This window comes from Mchenga conophoros, linkage group LG18 (genome assembly GCF_057382185.1).
Source record: "Mchenga conophoros isolate Kocher_MC1m ecotype Shallow Benthic linkage group LG18, M_conophoros_male_GT1.1, whole genome shotgun sequence".
NCBI classification, from domain to species: domain Eukaryota; kingdom Metazoa; phylum Chordata; class Actinopteri; order Cichliformes; family Cichlidae; genus Mchenga; species Mchenga conophoros.
The window spans coordinates 9,131,819-9,157,757 of record NC_140543.1 but is presented as its reverse complement, the minus strand read 5'-3'; the positions used below and the strand labels follow the sequence as shown (position 1 = coordinate 9,157,757).

The 25,939-nt window shown below is 38.7% G+C and overlaps 3 protein-coding genes across 7 annotated transcripts; 1 reads left to right on the top strand and 2 right to left on the bottom strand.

Annotated features, from left to right (window-relative positions):
• Positions 1-602: 602 nt before the first annotated feature.
• LOC146553166 (uncharacterized) lies at positions 603-5,722 on the bottom strand. Of its 5 annotated transcripts, XM_085254065.1 has the most exons (14): positions 5,579-5,722; positions 4,718-4,743; positions 4,330-4,415; positions 4,149-4,181; positions 3,963-4,052; positions 3,480-3,551; positions 3,283-3,371; positions 3,068-3,170; positions 2,706-2,808; positions 2,574-2,626; positions 2,384-2,462; positions 1,690-2,162; positions 1,297-1,490; positions 603-1,188 (listed from the first exon to the last, which is right to left on the bottom strand). In XM_085254065.1, exons 2-14 carry the CDS (start codon positions 4,722-4,724, stop codon positions 1,044-1,046), a joined length of 1,527 nt encoding a protein of 508 aa, XP_085110191.1. In that variant the 5' UTR covers positions 4,725-4,743; positions 5,579-5,722; the 3' UTR covers positions 603-1,043. The 5 variants fall into 5 exon arrangements, with proteins under 5 accessions (XP_085110191.1, XP_085110194.1, XP_085110192.1 ...); XM_085254068.1 differs by lacking the exon at positions 4,330-4,415; XM_085254066.1 differs by lacking the exons at positions 4,330-4,415; positions 5,579-5,722 and having other exon boundaries at positions 4,718-4,783.
• Positions 5,723-10,022: 4,300 nt separating this feature from the next.
• Positions 10,023-18,318, top strand: LOC146553164 (acyl-coenzyme A thioesterase 5-like). The gene is made up of 4 exons (XM_085253727.1): positions 10,023-10,386; positions 16,365-16,864; positions 16,982-17,184; positions 17,263-18,318. Exons 2-4 carry the CDS (start codon positions 16,408-16,410, stop codon positions 17,869-17,871), a joined length of 1,269 nt encoding a protein of 422 aa, XP_085109853.1. The 5' UTR covers positions 10,023-10,386; positions 16,365-16,407; the 3' UTR covers positions 17,872-18,318.
• On the bottom strand, positions 12,951-15,805 carry LOC146553165 (uncharacterized). The gene is made up of 2 exons (XM_085253726.1): positions 14,304-15,805; positions 12,951-13,086 (listed from the first exon to the last, which is right to left on the bottom strand). Exons 1-2 carry the CDS (start codon positions 15,564-15,566, stop codon positions 13,057-13,059), a joined length of 1,293 nt encoding a protein of 430 aa, XP_085109852.1. The 5' UTR covers positions 15,567-15,805; the 3' UTR covers positions 12,951-13,056.
• Positions 18,319-25,939: the final 7,621 nt, after the last annotated feature.

Below are 25,939 nucleotides of genomic sequence, written 5' to 3'. Positions count from 1 at the left end.
GAAACACTGTCCTCTGGATTAACACCATCATCAACACCAATATTTTAAATGCAAATGTTCGCAACCAGATAACCATTCACTCACTTCATAAATAAACTCATCATAACACATTGTTTTTGCTTTAAACCATGTTTCATGCTTTTCATTTTCATCATCTGGTAACACACAGATCAAAGTTTACATAGGTATAAATAGCTCTAACACTTTACTCCAGCCTGGCGTCCACACATGTGGACATCACATTTTGGGTTATTTAGACCAAAATACTAAATCTTGATCAACAAGTGCCTGATATACAGTTATGAGGACATTATACTGCAACTGTTCTATCGAAATTTCAAATTAATGTCCTCATATGTGGCTCTCATTTTTCTCAGAAACAAAAATTAGGTAAAAAAAACCAAAACCTGGTAATTCTTTCTTTTTACATTCATCGGGTTCCAATCGGCCCAAATATCAAAGAGAAATTAAAAATGCATGCCATGGAAGATTTCGGGTCTTAGGGGGTTAAAATGACCAGACCCCTCTGGCCTGTTTTCCAGGCCACTAAATTAAACCCAGTCAATTACCAATTGAACAGAATAAAAACCTACGAGGTCCACTAATAGTCCAAAAGTCCAAATCTTTAATAGAAAAGACAGGCAGAACTCAAACAAACAATAATCCAAACGAGGAGCATATATACACACTGGAAAGTAAATAATTATAAGTTATTAAATCAGACTAATTAAATACAGTAAAACTAATAAGGGAAGACGAACACACGGGAAATAAAAATAACAGTGTAAACATACCAAAACTCAAAATAAAACAGGAAAGCTACTACAAACCGAGTGTGACACAATTACATTCATATTGAAACATATGTGATAATTTTCTTTCTTTGTAGCATTTTTAAGATATGTGTTAGAACAGTCATTATGCTGTTTGGATTAGGAACCAATCATTTTTGCCAAATAGTTAACACAAACTTAGAACAACAATGAACAATTTTCAAGATTCTGATTTACAGAACAAACAAAAGTCACAAAAGGTTTCATTATTTAAGAGACAAGATCAAGTTTTTCACACAGGAATGAAATGACAGAATCCAGTGCAGCGGGGCCAAAGGTGTGTGTCAGCAAACTGAAGGTTGAGGAATCAGTCAGCTCATGTTTAAGATTGTGTTGGATTTTGAGAAGAGTCTGTCTGTTATTAGAAAGTAAGATTAACAATGTTACACCAATAACCCAAATACGGGGAAATGACAAATAATACCAAAAAAGATACAACTTTCATATTGTTTTACTAACTTACTTTGTCATATCAGCACTTGAATGGTCGATGCCTTTACAGACCATGTCTGTTGTGACATCGCAGGCCAATCTTCCGGCAAACCCGAGGGCTAGCTCCCCAGCCTCCTCTTCACTCAGAACACTAAACACCGTTACTTTAGTTTTGGCCTTCTTAGGCCTGTCAAGAATCATTGCGGGCAGTTTGGCTTTACGGCCCTAAAAAAGAAAAAGTGCAAACACCAAAAGAGCAGAGAGAGACACACACATGCGCACAAAGTTAAATGCTTTTGTTTACATGGTGTAATTGTGTATATGTTGCAGCAAATGCACAATTTCCAGCCACATTGTCACTTCATTGATACGAGTAACCCGGATTTATTTCAGGTGACATCAAAATCACGAAATGTATATCTACCCCAATCAAACCTCTGAAAACATGAACTGACATGTTCTCTGCGTTGATTCTGCGCTTGATCTCGTCTTCTGTTATTGTGTAGGTTTTCTTTTTTGAGCTTGGTACAGATAAGCGACCATGCACTCTGTAAACTGTACTAGTTCCTTCTGAATCAGTTTGGAATTCTGTATCTGCATCGATCCTGTCAACATCATCAGCAGCAGCATTATCTGTACTCAGACTTGTGCCGTATACTTCTGCTTCTTTTTCTTTGTCTTCAGTCTGTGTACCTTCATCTCTGACTGTCAGTCTTCCTATCTCACTGTTACTTGTCGATTTGCTGCAGATGTTCTCTCCCTTAGGAACTTTTCCTTTGTCATTCGCTGCCTGATGCTTTCCCTGATGACATTCTTCACTGGCTACTTCTATTGCTCCTCCTGTATAGCCACCCACTATGCTGCACAACTCCTTTCCCTCTGCTGTGCTGCACTGTGCTGTTACATAAAGAAGAATGATATAAACAGCACTATATCAATTTAATTGTGAAGAGAAATCCCCACAATACGACACAGTTATGTCTAAAATAGTTTTGTGTAAAAACTGGATCTTGAAACGTCCACTTTAATTACACAGTCCTGGTGTGCAAAGGCAAAATTACGAAAAAAAAATTCACTTTAAACATTTTTGGACATTGTTTAGTTATATTGTGACTTACTCTCACAGAAGATACAGATGCCACAAACAGACTTTGAACAACGCATGTGCTTGTATGCACCACATTTCTGGCACTGCACCTGTGAATTTAAAAAAAAAAAAAAAAGAAGAAGAAATAAACAAACAAAAAACAAATGAACAAAGTCCATTAAATAAACAATCTATATGGCTAAGGACATGTCATAGTGTACCCGGTCTTTGGCTGCAATCACACACCAGCACTGACTGCACTTCCTAGTTCGATCTGCAAAATATAATTTGTTTAAGTACAAGTTACATTTTCCAATGTTAGAGAAAAAGAAGGCAGCTAATTTTATCTTTACCTATTGAGGAAAATAAGTAGTGGCAAAGTCGGGACCTGAGCTTTGTGATTTCAGTGTTGTACTCCTCCACTTGTGTTTTACCGTCAATGAGAGATTGGGCAAACTAATAATTGACGAAGAAGAAAAAAAAAAAAAAGAACAAAAAGAATTAGATTAACAAAGAAATGTTTGTTTGTTTTTAACCCCCCCCCCCCCCGAGAAAAAAAAAAAAAACAGAGCAACCAAAGCAAAGCATTACTGCTGAAATGGTTCAATCTACAAAAAAAATTGAGATTTTACCATCCTGCCTCTAAGGCTTTAAAAACTGACTAGGCAAAAATGTAAACATTGCTTATATAGGTTAAAGCTATAGTTTTCAGTACCATTATGACATGCACTCCACATGAGTTCCCATCCTGTTGATGTGGGTGGCTCACATGTGACAAGGTCCACTCTCCAGCGCAGCCTCTTGCTGAAGCAAATGAGCTGAGAGATCGCAGTTATTACAAATAAAAAGCATATAGAGAAATCAATAACCACGTTCGGTAATGATTTCAATTAAATTAAATATGTTATGTTAAATATGTTAATTAATTACCTCCAGTTTTTCAACACCGCACTTTTTCTGACCTCCGACTCGCCAAATGAATTCATATAGACTATGGTCCTCTTGGGTATGTCACAAAACTGTTTTGTAAAAAGATGGATATGGTAGGCTTGGGCCTTGAGCTTTCCTAATGAGGGACACTGAAAAGTATCATGCACTAGAGAGAGTGCAAAATCTGTGCAACTTACAAACAAGGTCCAGTGGCTGCCGTTTTCCAGACAGGCTCCAATCAATTTCTCATACATCTGAAAGATGTTTTTCTGGAAATAAAAATAATGTGACAAGTATGTTTTTCTGTCAAGAATGACACTGCAAAACTGCAAAAGCTTGTCAGGTGAGACTTGTAATTAATTCTGCAGATACACAAACATATAGAAAGTGTCATTTTTGGTTTACATTAATTAATTTCTATAGTGTGTACAAAACAAATCAAGACCACAGACTCAACACGCACCACTCAATTTTTGGTGTTCTTTATCAGTTGGCCAAGACAGAAATGTTTTAATCTGTGTGCATTGCTTTTGAACAAGTCTTTACACAGAAAAGGTTTCAGAAAGGTATTTTTCAGGTTCTTCTGACAAGGCTTCAATTTTGGAAAATGCTGTTTGTTTATAGTGGCAACTTATAAACCCTTTGTGATAAGAACATAGTTACCACAGTCCAAGTCATACCTTCAAAAAGTATGCACTTTGTGCTCTTGTGGACCCATCCAAAATTTTTCCAGTGATTTGGCTTGGTATTGGATAAATGTGAGGGAAATTCTATAAAAATAACATAAATACACCTATGTTTTCAAATACATTACAAAAAACGTAAACATGCTATGTCATTATGATCAAACAAGCTTTTCAACATACCTCACACTGCAAATAGATTAGGCCATCTATTACCTTATAAAACAAATAAATAAATACATATAAATAAAAACAGAACTAAGGAATACGATTCATTAAGTAAATTGTACAATAAAGTGTATTTAAAGCAGAATTTAACATTAGTTTTATGACAACATAAAAGGATTTTTATGTCAAGAGGTACCTCATCTGAAATGTTAGTCTGGTCAAACAGGGATTTCAAACTTGAAATACCAATAGAGTTTGGTCCAGCTACTCCCACAAGGTAATCTGTGAGAAAGCATATGCTGTAGTCAACAGATATCATTTTCTTTTTGCATGCTGCAACCATCATCCATTTCAGTCTTCTAGGAGCTTTGTCTGGTTGTAGTTCTTTTTTCTCCTCCTCATCTATTAATTAAATTGTTTTCTGACCTTCCTAACTGTTTCCGACCTGTCTTCCCAATGTGATGTTTAAGCAATATATGTATGGTCAGAAGGGGGTGAAATTTTCATTGCAGTTGTACGTGTAACATTGCATGTGATAATAAAAGGATTGATTGGTTGATTATTCAACATGAGTTGACATTTACCTGACATTGTGAAGGAGTCACAGTTTCTGTAAGGGTGTAAGAACATAACATGTGGATTTGTTACACTTCTTTTTCACAAGTTAATAACAATCAATAATTTTCATTCCATTATTTACAAGCTATCACACGATGTCCCAGGGACAACATCTACACGATGTCCCAGGGACAACATTTACACGATGTCCCAGGGACAACATCTACACGATGTCCCAGGGCAAATTCTACATGATGTCCCAGGGACAACATTTACACAATGTCCCAGGGACAACATTTACGCGATGTCCCTGGGACAACATCTACACGATGTCCCAGGGCAAATTCTACATGATGTCCCAGGGACAACATTTACACAATGTCCCAGGGACAACATTTACGCGATGTCCCAGGGACAACATCTACACGATGTCCCAGGGCAAATTCTACATGATGTCCCAGGGACAACATTTACACAATGTCCCAGGGACAACATTTACACGATGTCCCTGGGACAACATTTACGCGATGTACCAGGACAAATTTGTAAATTTCTGGATTACTGTTAATCTCCATAGAATCAAGAACTCATGTCCAGTTTCACAGCTATGGACCAGTTAATTATGTTTCCAGGTGATAGTTTGATTCATAGATTCAGCACACAACCATAAGTCTAGGCCTTTTAGTCCAGATTCTCTTCACTTATGTTTGTAAAATGATCAGGGAAGCTACTGCAATTTTGCCTGACCCAACCCCCGGGCCACGAAACACCCAAAAAGTTGGGGAACGCTGGTCTAGAGAACACTGGTTAGCTAATGCTGTCGTCAAGTAGCCTATCGCTAGCAAACAAACAGCAAGCCAAGTGAGGAACATATGTATAATGCTTACCGTTTATTAAAGGAAAGTATCCTAAATTGACTTCAAATTCGGCGGACAGGCGAATTGACTTCAAATTCGGCGGACAGGCGGCGGTTTTTCGCTTCTTCACTTGTATTTCGAAATAATCGAAGGCGGGTATTTCGAAGTCGCAAAGGAATTACGTCACAAGAAGGTGATTGGTCACTTGCAATGTTGAACCTGGAACAACATTAATTATGATGATGTGGGAACAATGCTGACACGAGGAAATCAGATCGTCCTTATTTTACCACTAGTTGACCTTTTAATGATGGAAGGCTTACCAGCCACATTTGAAACACTGTCCTCTGGATTAACACCATCATCAACACCAATATTTTAAATGCAAATGTTCGCAACCAGATAACCATTCACTCACTTCATAAATAAACTCATCATAACACATTGTTTTTGCTTTAAACCATGTTTCATGCGTTTCATTTTCATCATCTGGTAACACACAGATCAAAGAACCATGAATAGTTCTTGCTTCATTACACAAAGCAACAGAATCATTAGTTGAGGCTTGAACCATATAGATATAGATACTATTATCTATATCTAGTGATGTACTTACAATATAGATATTATTTTCATATACTCTCTTGTAGATGATTAGCTTTATTTAATTTAGCTTTTCTATCACATTGCAGTCTGTCCAGTTTCTCTGCAAGTGCTTTAGCAGTTATTTTCTGCGGGTCGCTTGGCTCGATAGTTCAAACGTTTGAATTTGGATATGGTAAGGATTTGTAGAAGAACAGAATGTGCCTTTGGTTTTCGGTTAAACATTTGCAACTCTGGTATAGATAAATGTGATATATTAACCTTGACACACTCCAATCCTTGCTATCCAAAAAGACTGTGTGGAAGAAAAAAATACAAATGAAAATTTCCCTTTAACGTTTTGTTTTAATGTTCAGTTTCATGCAGTTTGGTAATTTTAATTTCTCTTACCAAAACCATGATAATTTCATTTTCTATTCTAGATTTTCTAGTGCTGTCAGCGTTAGTCTCGTTAAAATCACGTTAACGCCATAACCGCATTAACTCGGCAAATCTCCGTTAGCGAGTTAATGCGGGTCACCCGCTGCATGGGGCTGCATGGCGTCAACGCGTTACCGCAGTTAGCTCGGCCCAATAGATTTCATCTCATGATCTTACGTGATGTTACTAAATTACCAAGCCTTAAACTTGTAAATTCTAGATGGATGGATTTAAATTAAAGGTTTTTTATGTTTAATACAATTATTCCCTGGATTAGACAGTTTAATTCTTCTTTCTAGCTGTTTCAAAGCATGAACAACTACTTAAATGTTCAAGTTTCCACTTCATGTTAACGCTTAAATATTCTTTTACTCTCATTAAACCTAAATACATTCCTATAGAATGACAAGATCAGGAGAGATGACCGAAACCAAGGACATGAATGTACAGACAAAAGGAATCAAAAAAGGAATCCCCTCTCTCATGATACGTGAACAAGACCCTGAGATACATAAACTCTTTCACCTGGGTCAGCAACTCATCCCTAACTCGGAGTGGGCGCTCCACTTTTTTCCAGCTGAGGAACATGGCCTCAGACTTGGGGGTGCTGATTCTCATAAAAATCCTCCCTAGGGGTCCTCCCACCAAAGACTGCCTCAGTGCCCAGACTCATATACCTCATCCCCAGACTCTATTTCCTCTACAGAAGAAGTGTTAGTGTGATTGAGGAGGTCCTTGACGTATAAACTGACAACGGTCTCTAGTCTTGTCAGCCGAGGATCTTTATGGTCATGGTCGGCCTCCAGATCTGCTCCGTCTTTCTTTGCCAGCCTCCTGGTCAGCCCTCTTAACTGCTGTGTCTCTGCCGCTAGCCTCCTGAACTCTCACTTCTTTGTTTTGGATTTTTTTTTTCTTAAATATGGTCCTTCTTTCCCTGTCAGTACTCTTACTGGAGCATTTTGGGTCACCTGAAGGTGTTTCAGGGAATTTTTACGACAGCCTGATAATAATGAATTACAGTAGTTCTGCCTAGAAGTAATAATGCATAAACTAGTTTTTCAACATCACTCTTAAACAGGATGTTTCTAATTTGAGAGATTTTGCGCAAATGAAAGAAAGCAGTCCTACATATTTGTAGTCAGAAGAGAGTCAGACACACGAAAAAAGCTCTAGTCAGAAATGCATAAGAACAGGGGTCTCAAACTCAATTTAGCTGGGGGCCGCTGGAGGCAGAGTCTGGGTGAGGCTGGGCCGCATTAGGTTTTCCACAAGAAAGGCATGGTTAAAAAATTCCAATCTTCGCAAATCTCTTTTTTTTTTTTTAACACAAAATATGAAAAATAAATAAGCAAATTAAGAATTAATAAGAAAATGAATCAATCTGTAATACAGATTGATATAGACTCAATACTTGAAATGTGCAATTCACTTGTATTTTTATTTTTATTCCTATTTATTCTATTTATCCCCTTCGTATATTTTATTTATATTGTCTCTGTATTTATATATATGTGTGTGTGTATAACTCTGTAACTTCTGTCGGTGCTGTGCTTTTTTGGAAATCGAATTTCCCAGAGGAACCCACCCGAGGGATTAATAAAAATAACTGTGAAAAAATAACTAAAAATCCCACTGACGTGTGTATAAATCTATATACGTATAATGTCCCGCTGGGCAGCAACTTAAAAAAAAAAACTTTTTTTGAAGTGTTGTGAACGCAGCACGCTGGGGCGAATGTCCGCGTTTGCCCAAAGGAGGAAGCCAGCCAGGTACAGAAAAGAAAGAAACACTCCATACGTCATACATTAAAATACATTATCAAACTCGCGGGTCGCACTAACATTAAATTTTCATATTAAGGTGGGGGCCAAAAACTATCGTCCTGCGGGCCGCGAGTTTGAGACCCCTGGCATAGAGGATTGCACTGTTGTTAAGCGTTGTTTTGGGTGTTCTGCGTGTACACGAATAGCTTTTCATGATGTACTTTCTGGATAGCAGGAATGGTATCTGGAGCAAAGTTCACATAGCAACATTGGCTCCATTAGAGTTAACCTCTAAGTAAAATGGGACGTGCTTGCCACACTGGCAAATACTATTATACTCATTTAGTACAGGTCAAATATTACAGGTCTGCCACTGACTGAAACTGTATTTAAGTTGACATTAAATCCAAAAGGTTAAATTCAAAAGAGAGATTATTAAAAAAACATATCCAGCAGCTCTGCATTTGTTTGCAACTCAGGTTCTTATTCCAAAGGGATCAGTGGTAACTTTTTGTTTTGGTAAGCACTCCAGTCTGTCATGGCTCTCTGCACAAATGTCTTTACAAAGCTTTTCCTAACGGCTTCCTGTTGAAGCCGTTAAATCCAAAAGTCTAGGTGTATTGTTTGGGGAGTGTCTGTGTTTGATAAAACCAGTTTGATCCAGGTGAATTATGGATGAGATGACTTTCTCAATTCTGATTGTTACTGCCTTGGTTATAATTTTCATATCTGTATTAATTAGTGAGAGTGATCAATAACTACATGTGACAGTGGGATCCCTGCAAGGTTTAAGAAGAACTGTGATAGCAGCTGTGTTTAAATCACAGGGAATAATACCAGTTTGTTTTATTCCTTGGATACATTTTAAATATATTGGGCTGAGCATATCCCAGAAAAGCTTATAGAACTCAGCCGGGAAGCCATCCAGCCCTGGCACTATATTGTTTGGTATAAGAAATATTACATGGTTAATTCTTTTTCTGTTAATGGAGCTTCTAGCTCTTATCTGTACATCTGTCAAATGTAGTACATTTATATTATTAATATTAAACTTACTCCTTCAGTTTATAAATATGCTTACGATCCCCAGCCAAAATATCCCTAAATTTTTCTTAACCACTTATCCAATTCACTTAACACTTACCCAATAATTAAGGGGGCTGGAGCCTATCCTGTCCGACATTTAGAGAGAGGCAGGGTACACCCCAGAAAAGCTGCCAGTCAATATTTAATTAGACAAAATAATTCCTGATATTAAAGCACAAAAAGACACAGAATCACATCTACAACCAATTTAGAGCACCATCTATCCCAAACTTCATGTTGCTTCGCTGTGGGAGGAAGATAGAGTACCTGGAGAGCACCTGTTGGAGGTTATTACTAGGTGAAATGAATATATATGTTGGGGAAAGGACATGGCCACTACCAGTAGTCCTGTGGGGGTGGTCTTTTATCTGTGATCTATTATTGAGTGTTTGTTGTGTGATCCTGGACCAGTTCTTGACCTTACCCCCTTTGTCCCAGGGCCTGTTTTATAAAAAAAATATATATATATATATATATATATATATATATAAATATTATAACTGACCATAAAACTCAACAAAGCTAGTCACCTCAAAGTAACTTTGGCAAGAAGACGAATTAAACAGGAAGCCGGGAACAAAACCTGACATACTGGTAACTACCTCCAACAAATCCAACATGTTCTATTGAATATGTTACTAAGTAGTAAGGTGGTCATCTCTTAATACCAGAAAAGCTGCAATTTTCAAATCACTATGTGCTTTGATGATTACATAAATGTGGAAATGAGGAACAGTTTCAGACAGATGCAGCATGAGGGGAGGAGTCAAACAAAAACTTAAGGTGTGTTGAAGAAAACCTGCCAGCCATTTAGGTAGCCCTCTATGTATAACACAAAACGTGGAATTTCCCTCATCTCACGATTAACAAATTCCGCATCTTTTCTTAACGTGGTTTCTGGAAAAAGCCCTGGACTCTCCAACAACTTTTTGTTTATTTTCCGGCAAGCTTCTGTTAATGCTTCTTGTAAGTACTTCTAAAATTTTCTTCTATTTCTGGTTCTGCCCTTAAATCCTGATGTTGGATACTGTGTTATAATCTTATTGTAGTCATATTGTAGTCTCATTGTAGTCAATGTGCGATTTCCCAGGCTTTTCAGCATTTATTAAACAAAAGGTTGTTATTACGGCGACCGTGGCTCAGGGGGTTGGGAAGCGTATCTGTGGTGTTGGCCAGAGGGGCCAACACCAGTAGGCGGCCTCGCTTCTGTCAGTCTGCCCCAGGGCAGCTGTGGCTGGCTACAACCGTAGCTTGCCTCCACCAGTGAGAATGCGAGAGTGAATGAATAGTGGCATTGGGTGCCTTGAAAAGCGCTACATAAATCCAATCCATCATTATTATTATTATCTTCAAGCAGTTTCCTTTTTTCTACATAAAAAAACACATACTGAAATTTCTAAGGTACTGTAGACAATGAAAAACATTGAATTTTTTGTTTAACTGTTCAGTTTTAATTTAGTTGTTTTTCTATTACTTAATTACTTTGATGTAGTATGATTGCAGATAAAGCTTTAAAACTTAAGAAAATACAATTAAAAGTCTGAATTTTGTGCACGCATTCACATTTTCCAAAGCCATGCAGTGGAGAGGAAGAGAGAGAGGGGAAGGGGGGTTGGGGGGCTATAATCGGTACCGAGCAGCTCTGCGTTTGTTTGCAGTTCAGGCTCTTATTGTGAAGGGATTAGTGATAACTTCCTGTTTTGATAAGCGCTCGAGTTTGTCGTGGCTCTCTGCACACTTTTTGCTCGTTTGCCAGTAGTGGTGGGAGATTTCGTGAGTGTATGTGTTGAGCTCGAAGAGTTTTCTTCTTCTTCGGCCATGTTCTCTTAATAATGCACACACTTGGTGGTTGATTACTTTTCCCGTTTCTTTTATTGTTAACAACACAGGAGGGGAAAACCATACATTACTTCAGCAGTTCGCGCTTCGGAACAACAGGAACAGGAAGTGAAGTAGTCTATAATCACCAAAATAAAATCCTTTTCAAAATAAAATGACAATCAGAAAACTTCTTTCACAACATAAAATAAATTAATATATTTACTCATGAGAACACAAATCTAACACCCCCCCTTGTTCTCATGCTGCTAGCCCATAGCATCTTATGCATTTCCAAAGAACCATTTTTGAAACTTTCTGAGTCTCACTCTTGTAACTGGTTTTGTTAGTATGTCTGCAGCCATTTCTTCTGATGGACAGTGTTCAATGCAGATTTTCCTTTCATTTACCGCTTCACGAATGAAGTGATATTTCACATCAATATGCTTTGACCTCTGTCTGTTCACTGGGTTTTTACTCAACGCAATGGCCCCTTGGTTGTCCCCAAACAGTTTAGTACATGTGTACCTTTTTCTGTCCATGCCGTTTAACAGTTGGGTTAAGTACATGCTTTCCTGAGTAGTGGTTGCAAGACCAATGTATTCAGCTTCACATGTTGAGAGTGCCACTGTAGGCTGTTTCTTTGTTTTCCAAGATATTACTGGTCCCTCTTTAGTAAGTGCAAAACAGTAGCCTGTTGTACTGCGTCTGTCTTTTACAGAGGATGCCCAGTCAGAGTCACTGTAAGCAATTAGATCTAGATTCTCACTGCTTTTCTTAAAGATCAGTTCAAAGTCATTTGTGCCTTTTAGGTATCTGAGGACTTGTTTTGCCATTACTAAGTTCTCTCTCGTGGGTTGAGCTAGTGTTTGAGATAGTCTGCTAACAACCCAGCTTATATCTGGTCTCGTACACGTCATGGCATATATCAAACTGCCCACTATTTCTCTGTACTCTCTTGAGTTAACAGTCTCATTTGCATCACTTCCTCCACATGTAGTAGTGTCCGTTTTTAGTTCACACGGTGTGGATCTGGGTTTGCATTCAGACATCCCAAAGCGTTCCAACATTCTTTGAATGTACCTCTTCTGATTCATCCTGATTTCATTCTCTTTTTGTATAAACTGTATCCCAAGAAAACTGGATATTTTCCCCAGGTCTTTCATGTTAAACTTTGACCTCATTGTTTCTTTGAATGTGTTTAACAAGTTAGTATTGCTAGCCGCAATGATCAAGTCATCTACCCAGATGATAACGAGTAGAGTTTCATGTCCAATGTCCTTTCTGTATACACAGTGATCAGAAAGGTTTCTTTCAAAGTCATTTTGTTCAAGGTAGTCATTCAAGAGTTTGTACCAGTTTCTACCTGATTGTTTTAACCCGTAAAGGGATTTCTTTAATTTGTACACCAAGTTTTCTCCTGACTCTGTTTGCTCAAAACCTTCTGGTTGTTCCATGTATATTTCTTCCTCAATGGGAGCATGCAAATATGCAGTTTTAACATCCATTTGGTGGATAATAAGATCATTCTGGACTGCTATTTGCATTAGGGTTCGCACAGATGTCATGTTTGCTGTTGGTGCAAATGTCTCTTGGTAATCTATTCCTTGTGTCTGGTTGTAACCTTTTGCTACAAACCTGGCTTTGAATATTTGTCCTTGTTCATTTTCTTTGAGGGCGTAGACCCATTTTCCTCCAATGGTATTTCTACCAGTAGGTAAAGTAGTCAGTTCGAATGTGTCATTCTCCTTCAGAGAGTTGATTTCTTCTGTCATTGCCTGTTTCCACCTTGGTGCCTCTGGTGACATCAGCGCCTCTTTATAGGTTTGGGGGATTCCACAGGTTGCTCTGTAACAATAATCAACACTTACAGGGGTTTCATTTGCTAAATCTTTGCAGTTAGATGTGTAATCCTCTAAATATTTAGGAGGTTTCCTTTCTCTGTTAGGATAGCGCTCAGTTTGGTTTTGCTCATCACCCTCATTTCTTTCTATGTCAGGGTTTGGTTCATTTGTGTTGGTTTCCTCTTCTCTAGGAGGTATGTTCTCTGCTGCATTTTCATTTTGTTGTTCTGTACTTTCTTTTAAAGGCACTACATGTTCATAAGTCTGAATTTCTGTGTCATATTCATCAGTCTGTGTTTGTTGTTCAACAGTGTTCTTCTTGATAAATCTCACGAGTCTGTGTTTTGACACTTTTCCTGTGTGAGGGTTATAGACCAGGTATGCTGGGCTATTTTTACTATAACCCACAAATATCCCTTTTTCACATCTGGGATCAAGTTTCTTGTGATCATGTATGTATGCATAACAGTCTGACCCAAATATCCACAGTTTTGAGAGATCTGGTCTTTTCCCTGTTAACATCTGATACGGTGTACTTTTAGTCCTGTTACTGTAGCATCTGTTGCGGGTGTGTGCTGCATTTTGGATGGCGTAAGGCCATAATTCTTTTGGCAGCTCTTTTTCTAGTAAAAGACACCTCCCCATTTCAAAGAGAGTTCTCCATTGCCTCTCAGCTGTGCCATTCTGATGGGGAGAATATGGCGCAGATGTCTCATGCTTTATACCCTTTTCCCTTAAAAGAGACTGGAAGGAACTGCTTGTGAACTCGGTGCCATTATCCGATCTAATGCACTTAACACTGCCGTATGGTGCACAGTCAGCTAGAAACTTTGCTGTGGCCTCTGTGGTGTCACTTTTCTGTTTTAGAAAGTAAACTGACACTGCCCCTGAAAAATCATCTGTAAATAATATAGCATATTTATGACCACTTTGGCCACTAGGTTCAATGGGGCCCGCTAGATCAGTGTGCACCAACTGTAATGGGTCACTCGCTTTTGGGTCGCTTTGTCTGTTTCTGTTGTTAGTGAATTTCCCTTCTGTACACACATTACAATCTAACATGCCACTGCCTGTGATTTTCATGCCATCTACAACATCGGGTAGCTTTAACACATCACTAACATTACAATGTCCTAAAATTTCGTGCCATGTTTTCACATCACAAGCCAGATTAACAGTGTCACAGGACATCATGTCATTGTATGATGTTTCATTGTTTACCGTTTTCAAATAGTAGAGTCTGTTGTATTCTTCGATGGAGAAGACTGTCCCATCTTTGTTCACCAGTTCATTCTGTCCCTTCTTGAAGATCACCTGTGCTCCATAGTTTGTAGCTGCCTTCACTGAAAATATGCTCTGAGGGTAGGATGGGATGAACAGGGCGTCTCTCAGTGTGATGGTGGTACAGTGTCCTTGTATGTCCCGTAGAGAGACGTTGGCATCTCCCCTCTTGAGTGCGACGTTGTTTGTCCTGGATCCATCAGCGAGCTCCATGTAGTGTTTCTCAGGATCAAAAGTCTCATCAAACTTTATGAACTTGTTCTTCTCTGTAATGATGTGTGAAGTAGCACCACAGTCCACCATTAGTCCTTCTCTTATTATGTCAGTAGGCAGAAGTCTTTGACTAACTTTAAATACAAAAGTCTGCTCTTCTTTCTTGTCCTCTTGTTTTACTACAGTTAGTTTCGCATCATCTCTGTATTTGGTTTTTCTTCTACATGTCTCATCACTGTGTGTCGAGCTTCTATGGTAGCTACACCACTTAGGTGTTCCCTTTTGGCGACAATCTTTTACAAAATGTCCTCGGTTTCCACATCCATGGCAGGTGATTGATGTTAAATCAACCTTCATCACATTATCCGCTTTTACTTTGTTGTCGAATTTCTCGGTTTCCTCATAACTTCGTAGGTTGCTTTTGAACTGTGTGAATGTTAAATCTTCACTGCTTTGAGTTGTGTGAATAGCAAATGGCTTGTAAGCTTCAGGAAGCCCCTTTAGAATCATAGCGATAATAAGTCCATCACTGATGACTTCTTTTGCATTTCTTAGGGAGGTCACTGCTTTTTCAGCCCGGATAATATAATCTGTCACTGTCTCATCTGGTTTCTTCTGTAAAGACGTCAGCTCTGTGTACAGTGCGATGATTCTGGGCTTGCCTTTACTATCGTAGTGGTCACGTAGTATTTTTAAAGCTTTTCTTCCATCGTCAGTCGCATCTCTCATTACCAGTGAAAGGCTTTTATCATCAAGAAACTGTATCAGTTCAGCGTAGCATTCAGCGTTCTTCTCTGCATCTGGGTTAGTGGCTGATAATATAGTGTCCTTTAGACCAATGATCCACATGTGGCCGAGAAACTTTGCCTCCCAAAGTTCGTAACTGTTTTCGTCTCCGTTGAACACTAACCTCTGCCATCTTCCTCCTGTTGTGTCACGCCTGGGCCCATAACCTGTTGAGCTCGAAGAGTTTTCTTCTTCTTCGGCCATGTTCTCTTAATAATGCACACACTTGGTGGTTGATTACTTTTCCCGTTTCTTTTATTGTTAACAACACAGGAGGGGAAAACCATACATTACTTCAGCAGTTCGCGCTTCGGAACAACAGGAACAGGAAGTGAAGTAGTCTATAATCACCAAAATAAAATCCTTTTCAAAATAAAATGACAATCAGAAAACTTCTTTCACAACATAAAATAAATTAATATATTTACTCATGAGAACACAAATCTAACAGTATGCCTCCACATTTGGAGGGTTAAGCGTCAGGTAAAGCTTTTGTTTTCAGGCTTAAGTCGTATGTTTAATGCTTAAATGTACTAGTTAGTGAAGCCAAAGTCTACGAAGCTTTTCTTGTACTCTGTCTTCCCTTGATCCTCGACAAAAGTCTAGGTGGTGAGGCTTCAGGCTTTTACAGAAATGTAAAAATATTTCCTGCTCTTTTACCCTTGGTGGGGGGAAGAAAAGATTTTTAGCTAGCGCTAATGCTTCTGTAGTTCTGTTACTGCAGGTCTGAGAGGGTTAGGGAAGTAGGAAGGAAGGCATCAAAATAAAAGCGCACAGGACCCTTGAAACTTGACAGTTCTGTTGAGCCAAACAAAGCTGGAAGACGTATATCACATCGTCGTTTACATCCACTTTGGATGCTAGAGTTGGAGTGAAATACAATAGGACTCTTTAACTTTACCACAAGGCCAGTGTGTACTCTAAAAGGCTAAAGTTCACAGCACCTCTTAGAGTAATAAAAATAACGTGTGCAGTAGCACTATTTTGTTTATTTTTCTATAGGGCAAAGTCTAAACGTGTAACTTAAAGGAAAGTTGCTGAAGACATGGCTTCCCAAATCAGGCTGAGGCTGCTCCCGAGTGCCAGGTGTCTGTTTGATGAGCCTATTCAGGTGAAGGTGGCCGGGCTGAGGTCGAGGCAGGTGGTCTCCCTGAGAGCCAGCTCAACCGACGACAAGGGAACTGTGTTCAGCTCTGCGGCCACCTACAGAGCCAATGGCAACGGGGAGATTGACTTGAAGAGAGACCCCTCACTCAGTGGGAGCTACGTTGGGGTTGAACCGATGGGTCTGCTTTGGTCAATGACACCGGACTCTTTGCATAAAAGACTTCAGAAGACAAATGCCCTTAATCCATCCATGGTAAAGTTCTCAGTGCACGAGGAGGCAGGTGAGGGCCGGATTCTGGCAGAGGCGACTAATGAGAGGATTCTAATGGGAGATGGGGTCATTCGGGTCCCCATCAAAGAGGGGAACATTCGAGGAGTCCTGTTTACTCCTCCAGGTTTGTCAGCATCATTTAGGAAAAAAAGTACATACTTGAAAATGTCCTAGTTACAGTTACTCATAATTTTAGCTCCATACAAAAATATGCTTGCTTTGCATGTATGTTTCATTCCAGGCAGGGGTCCCTTCCCAGCTGTGTTAGATTTGTACACTTTTGGTGGAGGTCTGTCAGAGAAAAGAGCCTCTCTGTTGGCCAGCAGAGGATTTTTGGTTCTGACTGTTGCCCTGTATGGCCACGATGACCTGCCCAAAAACATTAAGGAGATCCACCTGGATTATTTGGAAGAAGCTGTCGAGTTTCTAAAAAAACTAACTAAGGTGAGTTAATTTATTCTGGAAGACTCATAGTTGTTGAAGACAACTTTGATGGCTGTTCATTGACATGTTTTTCCACAGGGTTCCAGTAAAAAAGTTGGTGTAATATCCCTTTCCAAAAGTGGAGATCTTGCCTTATCAGTTGCTTCTTACCTACCAGATGTTGAGGCCACAGTGTGGATCAATGGCTGCTCTGCCAATATAGTTTTCCCTCTCTACTATAAGAAAAGACAAATACATTCTGCATTAATGTTTGATTTAAAGAAAGCGATTCCCACTGAGTCAGGGGCCTTCAACACCAAATACGTTTTAAACAATCCTCTGGCGGAGGAGAACAAGGGCAGCCTGATTCCCATTGAACGAGCCAAAGGACATTTCCTCTTTGTGGCCTCTGAGGATGACCTTCAATGGGACAGCAAGGCTTACATGGATGAGATGGTGGAGAGACTGAAGCGTCACGGGAAGGAGAAGTTTGAGAGTGTGTCATACCCTGGAGCTGGACACTACTTAGAGCCACCTTATGGACCCTACTGCCCTTCCAGCTTCCATGGGGTTTTAGGCAAGCCAGTCTTGTGGGGAGGTGAGCCCAAGTCCCACGCAGCAGCTGAGGTCCACATGTGGAAGAAGATCCAAGATTTCCTCAGAAATCATCTGAGCTCTGATGCTGCACAGAATAGGGCCAAGTTATAGTTTCAAACTAGACAATGAATAACAAAAATTAAAGTCACGACTGCCATAAAACTGTGATAATCATGTCTGACCTGTTAAATGTGTTGATTAATGATTCACTATTTTAAACATTTAAAGTCTGTAATTTATCACAACAGGTAGAACGGGATCCTCCTTACCCTCAAGGTATAGCTATAATTTTGTGTTAATACTCCATAGTGTCATGTAAATGCTTGTAAGTTTTCTGTTTTCATCATTAAAGTTGGTAAAATTTGAAAAAGGTTTATTTGTATAAAACTTAAAAAGCGTATCCTGAATTCTTGACACGATGTAGATTCAGTCCTTCTGTCACACTGAGGTACTTTGATGTTGCGAGACGATCCAGTTGTCACAGGGTGATGTTGCTGCAGACTTTGTCTCATGTCTATTAAAATATCTATTAAAATTAAAGTTACTTTTGCTGCTGGACACTCTAAAGTCAACTTATTAATTCATCAAAACCAAAAAGACAAGACGTATTGACTGCCGTTTAACTCTAGAATAAATGTTCTTAAGTGTTGATTTCTGATGTATTATTTAATGTAATGAAAGATTGTGATTTATCATAAACTGGCATCTGTGGCTCACAAATTACCTTGAGGCATACTGACACATCCCATCTTCACACAGCAAACTAGACAGACTGGTGCCTATTACCTTACAAGCTAATGTTAACTGAATTTTGTTTTTCCTTAAAATTGTTGTTGCAACTGTTACAATAGACGTGTATTCAAAGGCAACGAATTTGGTCTTGTGTTTGTTGTTCATGGTTTCTCAATGAACTCCCAAACCAGTGGAACACGCCTGTGTCTCTCTTAGTCCTTGTTCTACCAGACGACCCTCCAGAAAAGGAAGTTCTGCTAATAGGGGATTGTGAACTTGGTGTTTCCTCTTTAATATTACGCAGTCTTTGCCTCCCATTATAAGATAGTTTGGGATGAACTATTGTGAAATGGTACTATATGAATGAAACAAGTGAGCCTGTCAGTCTTCACTACTGCCACAAGATGGCAGTATAAGCCTCTAAATAAACAGTCGTGCTCTGGCTAGTGCTCCCACACAGAAAGAAACAGAATCACATCTACAACGAATTTAGAGCATCATCTATCCCAACCTGCATGGTGCTGGACTGTGGGAGGAAGACCGAGTGTTGGAGATTACTGTTAAGTGAACAGAGTTTTGGGCAACATTACACTAAAGTCTTGAAAAAATATAATAACTCACCATAAAACTCAACCAAACTAATCACCTCAAAGCAACTTTGGCAGAGCGGAAGAGGAATTTAAACAAGAAATGGGAAGCGGGGAACAAAACCTGACGTACTAGTACCTACCTCAACCTCATTTTTCACCTCTGAGATGGGAGATAACATGCTTGCTACAGTGCAGGGAGTTCATGAAGACTGCAGAACCTTCATCTGCCTGTTTGATTTATTAAGCAGCATTGTTGAAAAGCTCCTTCTCTATCTCTCCTGTTCTTTGTGTTTCTGTATCTGACTGCTCCCTTTCTGTCATTTCAGCTCAGTGGAGCTCACGTCAGCTTCTGGCCTTTGAAAGGCATTATACCTGCACTAAGGGATGTATGTTCTGTGGGAACTTGAGATTGACTTTATGCTTCTGTGTTTATGAGTAAATGATGATTAATTCATTTGTGTATAGCCATTCAAATTTAAACTGCATGCAGATACCAGCAGATACCAGAACTGTAACTGAGATGTTAAAAGTATTTCACAAGTACAAGGTATAAAACATACAGGCTTTAGAGACAAGCAGAATAGGTGATCAGAGAAGTTAAGGCTGGGTTCTGAACACTATCCAATGTCCACTTGACATTAACTTTCTGTTGTTAATGGTGAGCTGTTTGTTGTGGCCCATTGTGGAGCCAAAACAGACAGGAGGCAGGTCATGATGCTCCAAAAGACTTTATCAGGGGTGAAGTTTTCAGGACTCCGTGAAACCTCACTGAATACTAGAGTTAACTCAAAACAACCCATAAAAACTGCTGGGGTTGAATTCTTTGCTGAATAATTGTATTGTTTTGGTGCTATTTAAAGAAGATTTAATCAAACTAAATGGAACTAAATAACATAAGATTTGAAGAGGTTAATCCTACTCTAGTCCAACATTTGTACTTTTGTTTATGTCACATTAAAAAACATTGAATTTGGAAAACATTTCCATTTCTGCAAAATCAGTTACACCTAAAAAATCTCACTGAATTAATTGAAGGTGATTTAAAGGATCTGGAGCAAGCTGGGGTATTTTACCTGGATATTAATACCCCTGGTTTTTGGCCTCTAACAATAACTTTTTGGGATTTTCCCTGTTTTTTTCCCTCTCACTCACTCTCTCTCAGTCCTTCTGTCCCTTTCATTCTTCTGTGACGCTTCCTTGTGGGTCCACCTGTGGATGGAGTTTCCTTTTCCTGTAGTTTCTCTCTCATCATCTAATCGCTTGTGGTATTTAATGAAGGACTGGAGCTGCTGCTCTCCCTTGGATTGTTGTTAACATCATGTTGGTAATTTGTGACGCTGAGAATTCAGTGAATAGTTTAAAAGATCGGCTTATAAAGTTCAAAGTTTCATTGACACAAACAAGCTTTCGGTCAGATTAGCAGCTGATTTCTTTCTTCAAGAAGTCCCCCGTACAGTAACAATTACAAATAATACTGTCTGTTTCAGGTGTTCACCTTTTTCTTCCAACTGATTAAAAAACAGTAAGAACGAGAATGGTTTTGGGCCAAGCTGCTGATCTGGTGAACCTTACAAGCCTGCCATGTCTGCACTGTGTATTATTAGGCCATGTTCATGTAGTCTGCACCGTGTAATTATCTCAGCAGGCTGCTGACAAGAGGAGCCAAGATCTCTGTCCCATGTGGTGCAGATGTATTTATTTTTAAGACTGTGTTGTATCTTTAGGACTTTAGTAACAAAGGACAGAGACAAAGACTGTTTTAAAGTCAGTTGAAGAAAACTTGAAAGCCAAAATTCTTCTTAGACTATTCTTACACTTTGCTCAATAATGCATCACATGATATCGGCTCCCCTTTCTTCACTATTTCATGCTGCTAGCTGCAAGCTTCTTTTTATTTATTTAGTCCATCTGGAAGCCATAATGAGATATTATCCAGTGTTTGAACCGTTTCAAAGTGTTGATTGCACTTTAAAAGCACATTTACTGGGTTTACAATAATGAAATCACTCAAATTTTTTGAGAAAGAGCTACAAATTTGAACCTAGAGGAAATGTGTGAAATAATTTGAAAGGTCCACTCTGTTTCTAAACATAATGGTAAATGGTCTGTATTTGTATAGTGCTTTACTTAGTCCCTATGGACCCCAAAGCACTTTACACTACATTCAGTCATTCACCCATTCACACACACATTCACACACTGGTGATGGCAAGCTACATTGTAGCCACAGCTGCCCTGGGGCGCACTGACAGAGGCGAGGCTGCCGGACACAGGCGCCACCGGGCCCTCTGACCACCACCAGTAGGCAACGGGTGAAGTGTCTTCCCAAGGACACAACGACCAAGACTGTCGGAGCCGGGGCTCAAACCGGCAACCTTCCGATTACAAGACGAACTCTTGAGCCACGATCGCACCCTACATTATGTTATTAATAAATCTTATTGATTGTAGCTGTAAGAGGTCAGTAAATAATTTTTTTATATATATATATCTGTAGCACATGTCTCATACTATAATTTTTTTATGAAACTGGCAAAACAATCAAAAACCACAATCTGAGAGCTGCCTTGCTCTTGGAGCTTTCACGGGAAACTAAATCCTAGCAATAGTGATTGCGATTTGATTAACTGCAATGACTGGTGTAGAAAATTCCTTAGTTCTTGTACACTTTTTGTGTAGTTCTTGATTTTATCAACACACAAAGGAAAAAGTTGGTCTCCAAAGTCAAACAACTTTTGATTTACGCAAGAGCGCTTTTCTTTAGTCTTTGTCTCATTCCTTGCACAGTGCATCCAAAACAAGCAGAGCCACCATATCATCTCCTTTTAATTCATCTAAAAAGGACACGAGGAAACAGTGATTGTAGAAACATTTATTCAAATCCCTCTGCGGCCCTTGTGTTTGGCAGTGGTCCTCGGGCTCTTGCCAACATGCAGACAGCGAACGTGTTGGCCTGCTTTTGAAAACAGATGATCAAAGATTTCCACGTTTCTGGTAAAAGTATAACAATTACATGTTTATCCCACACATTTTGTGCTTTACATTGTTCCCAGTGAGGCCTGAATAGGCATAGACATCATGTCAGATTCTGTGTTGCAACACTACTGCATGGAAATCTGTATTTTCATAGTTTTTAGGAAAAAAAATACATTTAATGTTTGGTATATGATACCGTACCGTGTATATTTATGTAGATTTTTTTAAAAAAAGCCCCCTGGCTTAACAGTGCAGTGGTTACACTGCATCAAGAGGGAGCAATAGGTTAACATCATGGGTGTTACTATTTCTGTTTTGAGAGTAATGCCTCCTGCAGGATTTGAAAAACTCTGTAAAACAATAGATAACTAATGAAAAGCTGAGATGTTCTATTAGGAATTTTCTGAGAGGCTTAAATGGGCTTTTTATTGTTAGTGTGTTCAAAACCATTATGAAATCCACTTGACTTTTTTTTGGTTGCTCAAACAAAAGTAAATGAAGTCATCAAACAAAGGAAAAGAACAAACTAACACTACTCAATCAAAACTTAAAACAATACACATTTAGTGTTGCACTTGCACAAGCTTGAGCAACATCCTAAAGCTTTTTTCTTTCATTTTTGTGCCATAATTGTGGTTTAAGATGGAGTACAATAAAAAAAAGCCATCTAAAAGGAGCTTTTAACATCATCTGTACACATGTAGAATTTAAAGACTTGCATATTTGCTTGTGCATATACTGTGCAGCAGTGGTGCTGCACATCATCATTGCAGAGATCAGTCATGATGTGACCCAAATATCTAACTTTAGGCACCACATTTAAAACCTAAAGCTTCCTGAGTGTCAAGCAGAGTGGACCAGTGATTTGTACTGAATATCAAAGCAACAAGGTTCTGAGTCTCAACCCAGTTTGTGTGTGCATGTTCTTTGCCTTTCTGGCTTCTTTGGACAGCCCAAAAACATGCATGCAATTAGGTTAATTAGTCATGCTAAATTGACTGTAGGTGTGAATGTGAGTGTGAATGGATGTGTTGCCCTGTGAGAGATTGGCAACCTGTCCATGGTGGAACCCAGCTTTCCCTATGACAGGTGGCATAGGCTCCCCCCGCCCCCTGTGACCCGGAATTAGGTAAGTGGAAGTAAATGAATGGATAGATTTCCCAAACAGAATGGATGAAAGATTTGTTTCCAATCCTTTGTAGTTAAGCAATCAATACTAAACTCTTTTTAGCGTTGATGTAATAAATAATAAACTTGAATTAAAACATGTTATTTCACTCTATCACTCATACTTAAAAATAACAATGAAAAACAAACAAACAGAAAAACAGCCTGGTGTAAGCAGTGCGTTAGCAAGAGGATGTAGTTATCACCCAATGCTTCCAAGCTTGGTAAGCAAACTATATCAATACAATATATTGGTGTAACAAACTAAATACTTGAACATCACACACTAGAATTGGAGCACAAAGTTCTTGGACTAGCTGATGATTTGCATTTTTAAATAATACAAAACTTACCCAGTTACGTGGCTGAGAGGTCAATTTCGGTGAGGCCCACTAAAACAGTACTGACCTAGTTTCCACGCACCTGTCACTAAATGTGGCTACATCCACTTGCACACAATTTAAATGGGTAAGTTATATAAAATTCCACCCTGCATGAAGCTGTTACAAGTAGAAAATTAGCCATAGATACAAAAAACGGCTTTGGTCCAAGCTGTAAACAAGTGTATTCCTACTGCTGAGAGTTACTCACTTCTTTGGATATAGCCTCAGGTGCCCGTTAAAAGAATGGCAGTTTTTGGCATACTTTTCAGCCTCAGAGCACAAAAATCAGTTTATGTAAAGTTTACATCTACATCAGTATGAATTCAGCTTAAAGCCTTTTCATTTAGCTTGATATAGTGATTGAACTATAACTAGATTCTAGACCCTCACTTTCACCTTGTCAGTACATTTTTGCTGTTGTTATGATTATTTACATACTCCCACCGTCCATCTGTCACATCACAAGTAAAATAAATTAATGGGACATAAAGGCTTTTAGATGATTGTAAGTAACAGATCAGCAGAGTGAAGCTTTATTTCACATTCAGATGTTAGTGCAGAAATGATCATGGATTACAAATTAGTAAAAGTGTTCAAATGTCTGGAGGTTTAGGTTGACCTTTTATGCAGTTTTGTGCTTTTCTTCCATGTCTTATTGCCATAAACTGTAACATTTGGTGGAATGATGTGATAACTTTATCTGCATAAATTCTGTGCAAGAAAAATTGCAAACTACATTCAAATAAAACTGTTTGTGTGGACAAGATAACAAAAATCTGGTGACAGTTAAGAGAGAAAAGCTCAAGGGGAGAGAGAATACAGGGTTTATGTCATATAATGAAGCTGAATAATCAGCTGTTTTGAATTTGTGTTGTTAAATAAATTTGGAAAGGGATAAAAATCCTCAGGGGCAGTAAGATACCAGAATCCTTGCTTTTCACTTATTTTGGCAGCTTTTGTGTTGCGAGTCAGTCACGAGCGTCTCACCTGTACAGTGAGGAGCTTCTCTGGAGTACATCTCCTATAAAAAATTAAACAGGACTTTTCTGAATAAGCAGACAGTGACTTAAGATGAATTTTTAAATGGATTACGAAGTGCGCCCCAGGGTGGCTGTGGCTACGATGTAGTTTGCCATTACCGGTGTGTGAATGTGAATGGGTGGATGACTGGTTGTGTAAAGCGCTTTGGGGTCCTTAGGGACTAGTAAAGCGCTATACAAATACAGGCCATTTACTATTTTAATGGAAACATACATTTCCAGAAAAATGTTGATATATTTTTTTTCTTTGCTAATTTGAAAAATCTCTTGAGTCCTTGAATCTATATACAGCTGTCATGGTCTCGGTGTCTTAAGAGCTCATTTTGTCAAATGATTTATGTTCTCGCTGTGACCCTGGATTACATAAGCAGAAGAAGATGGATGGATTCATGTTGTGTCACATTTCCTGTTTTATTTTGGTAATGGATATGTAATGTGTTTTGTGTTGAGCTAACTTCCCCCGTCTCATTATACTGTATCTATATTGTCTTCATGTTGTCTCAGTCTCCCCTTGTTTATTGTTGTGTTGTCCCTCTGTGACATATGCATGGTTTGCATATGCAGGACTCTAAAGATATCCCCATGCCTAGATTAGAAGCTGGTGTTTTACACAGACAGTATGATTAATAATGAACAGAAAACAAAACAAATATCAAAAGTACACATACATAAGAAAAGAAGAAAATAATCCCATGAATTCAAATGTGCTTCAGAATAAAAGAATGAAACAACAGTTGAACTCGTTTTTAACCCTGTAAAGCCTGAACCATGAAATAACTACAAAATGGTTCATCTTTTTGACACAGGTATTTTTTTAACTTTAGACCCATAAAAAAAATTAAATATCAATGTGCATGTATGAGTCTTAATTTAATTAATTTTTTTATTTTTTTTACTTCAGCTGGCATTTTTGTGCAATTTATTGCTTGAAATTTTATTGTGCAATTTCTTCAGATTTCTCAGGGGGAAAATTCACACTAATAATGTGGAAGTCTCAAAAAAGTCATAAAAACTAATGTATTAAATATGATACACTTGGCATTTCAGCATTATGGGAAATATTCATATAAGATACGCTTTAGATCTCTGGAGTAATTTCAGCGATTACTCCAGAGCCAAGAGCCATTAGTGTCATTTGTTTAATCCATACAATTAACCAAAATTCCATAAACTTTAGGGATTTCAGTGTGTCATTAACTTTCAGTCCCCAACAACAACTTCCGTTTTCTCTTAAGGGAAAGTAACTTTTCAGCCACTTACACCCACTTTTCAGTGATTTAGTTTCTGAAAA

What these genes read in the sequence shown, in the direction of transcription:
- LOC146553165 (XM_085253726.1), bottom strand. Translation starts at nt 15,566, where the DNA reads ATGGCCGAAGAAGAAGAAAACTCTTCGAGCTCAACAGGTTATGGGCCC. An exon ending in GACTCTACTATTTGAAAACG is followed by an intron (nt 13,087 to 14,303) that starts GTAAACAATGAA and finishes TTATTGTTACAG; the next exon opens with AGCAACCTGTGGAATCCCCC.
- LOC146553164 (XM_085253727.1), top strand. Translation starts at nt 16,408, where the DNA reads ATGGCTTCCCAAATCAGGCTGAGGCTGCTCCCGAGTGCCAGGTGTCTG. An exon ending in AGTCCTGTTTACTCCTCCAG is followed by an intron (nt 16,865 to 16,981) that starts GTTTGTCAGCAT and finishes GTTTCATTCCAG; the next exon opens with GCAGGGGTCCCTTCCCAGCT. An exon ending in TTCTAAAAAAACTAACTAAG is followed by an intron (nt 17,185 to 17,262) that starts GTGAGTTAATTT and finishes GTTTTTCCACAG; the next exon opens with GGTTCCAGTAAAAAAGTTGG.
- LOC146553166 (XM_085254064.1), bottom strand. Translation starts at nt 4,479, where the DNA reads ATGATGGTTGCAGCATGCAAAAAGAAAATGATATCTGTTGACTACAGC. An exon ending in GTGGAGTGCATGTCATAATG is followed by an intron (nt 2,809 to 3,067) that starts GTACTGAAAACT and finishes GTCAATTATTAG; the next exon opens with TTTGCCCAATCTCTCATTGA. An exon ending in TCAAGTGCTGATATGACAAA is followed by an intron (nt 1,189 to 1,296) that starts GTAAGTTAGTAA and finishes TTCTAATAACAG; the next exon opens with ACAGACTCTTCTCAAAATCC.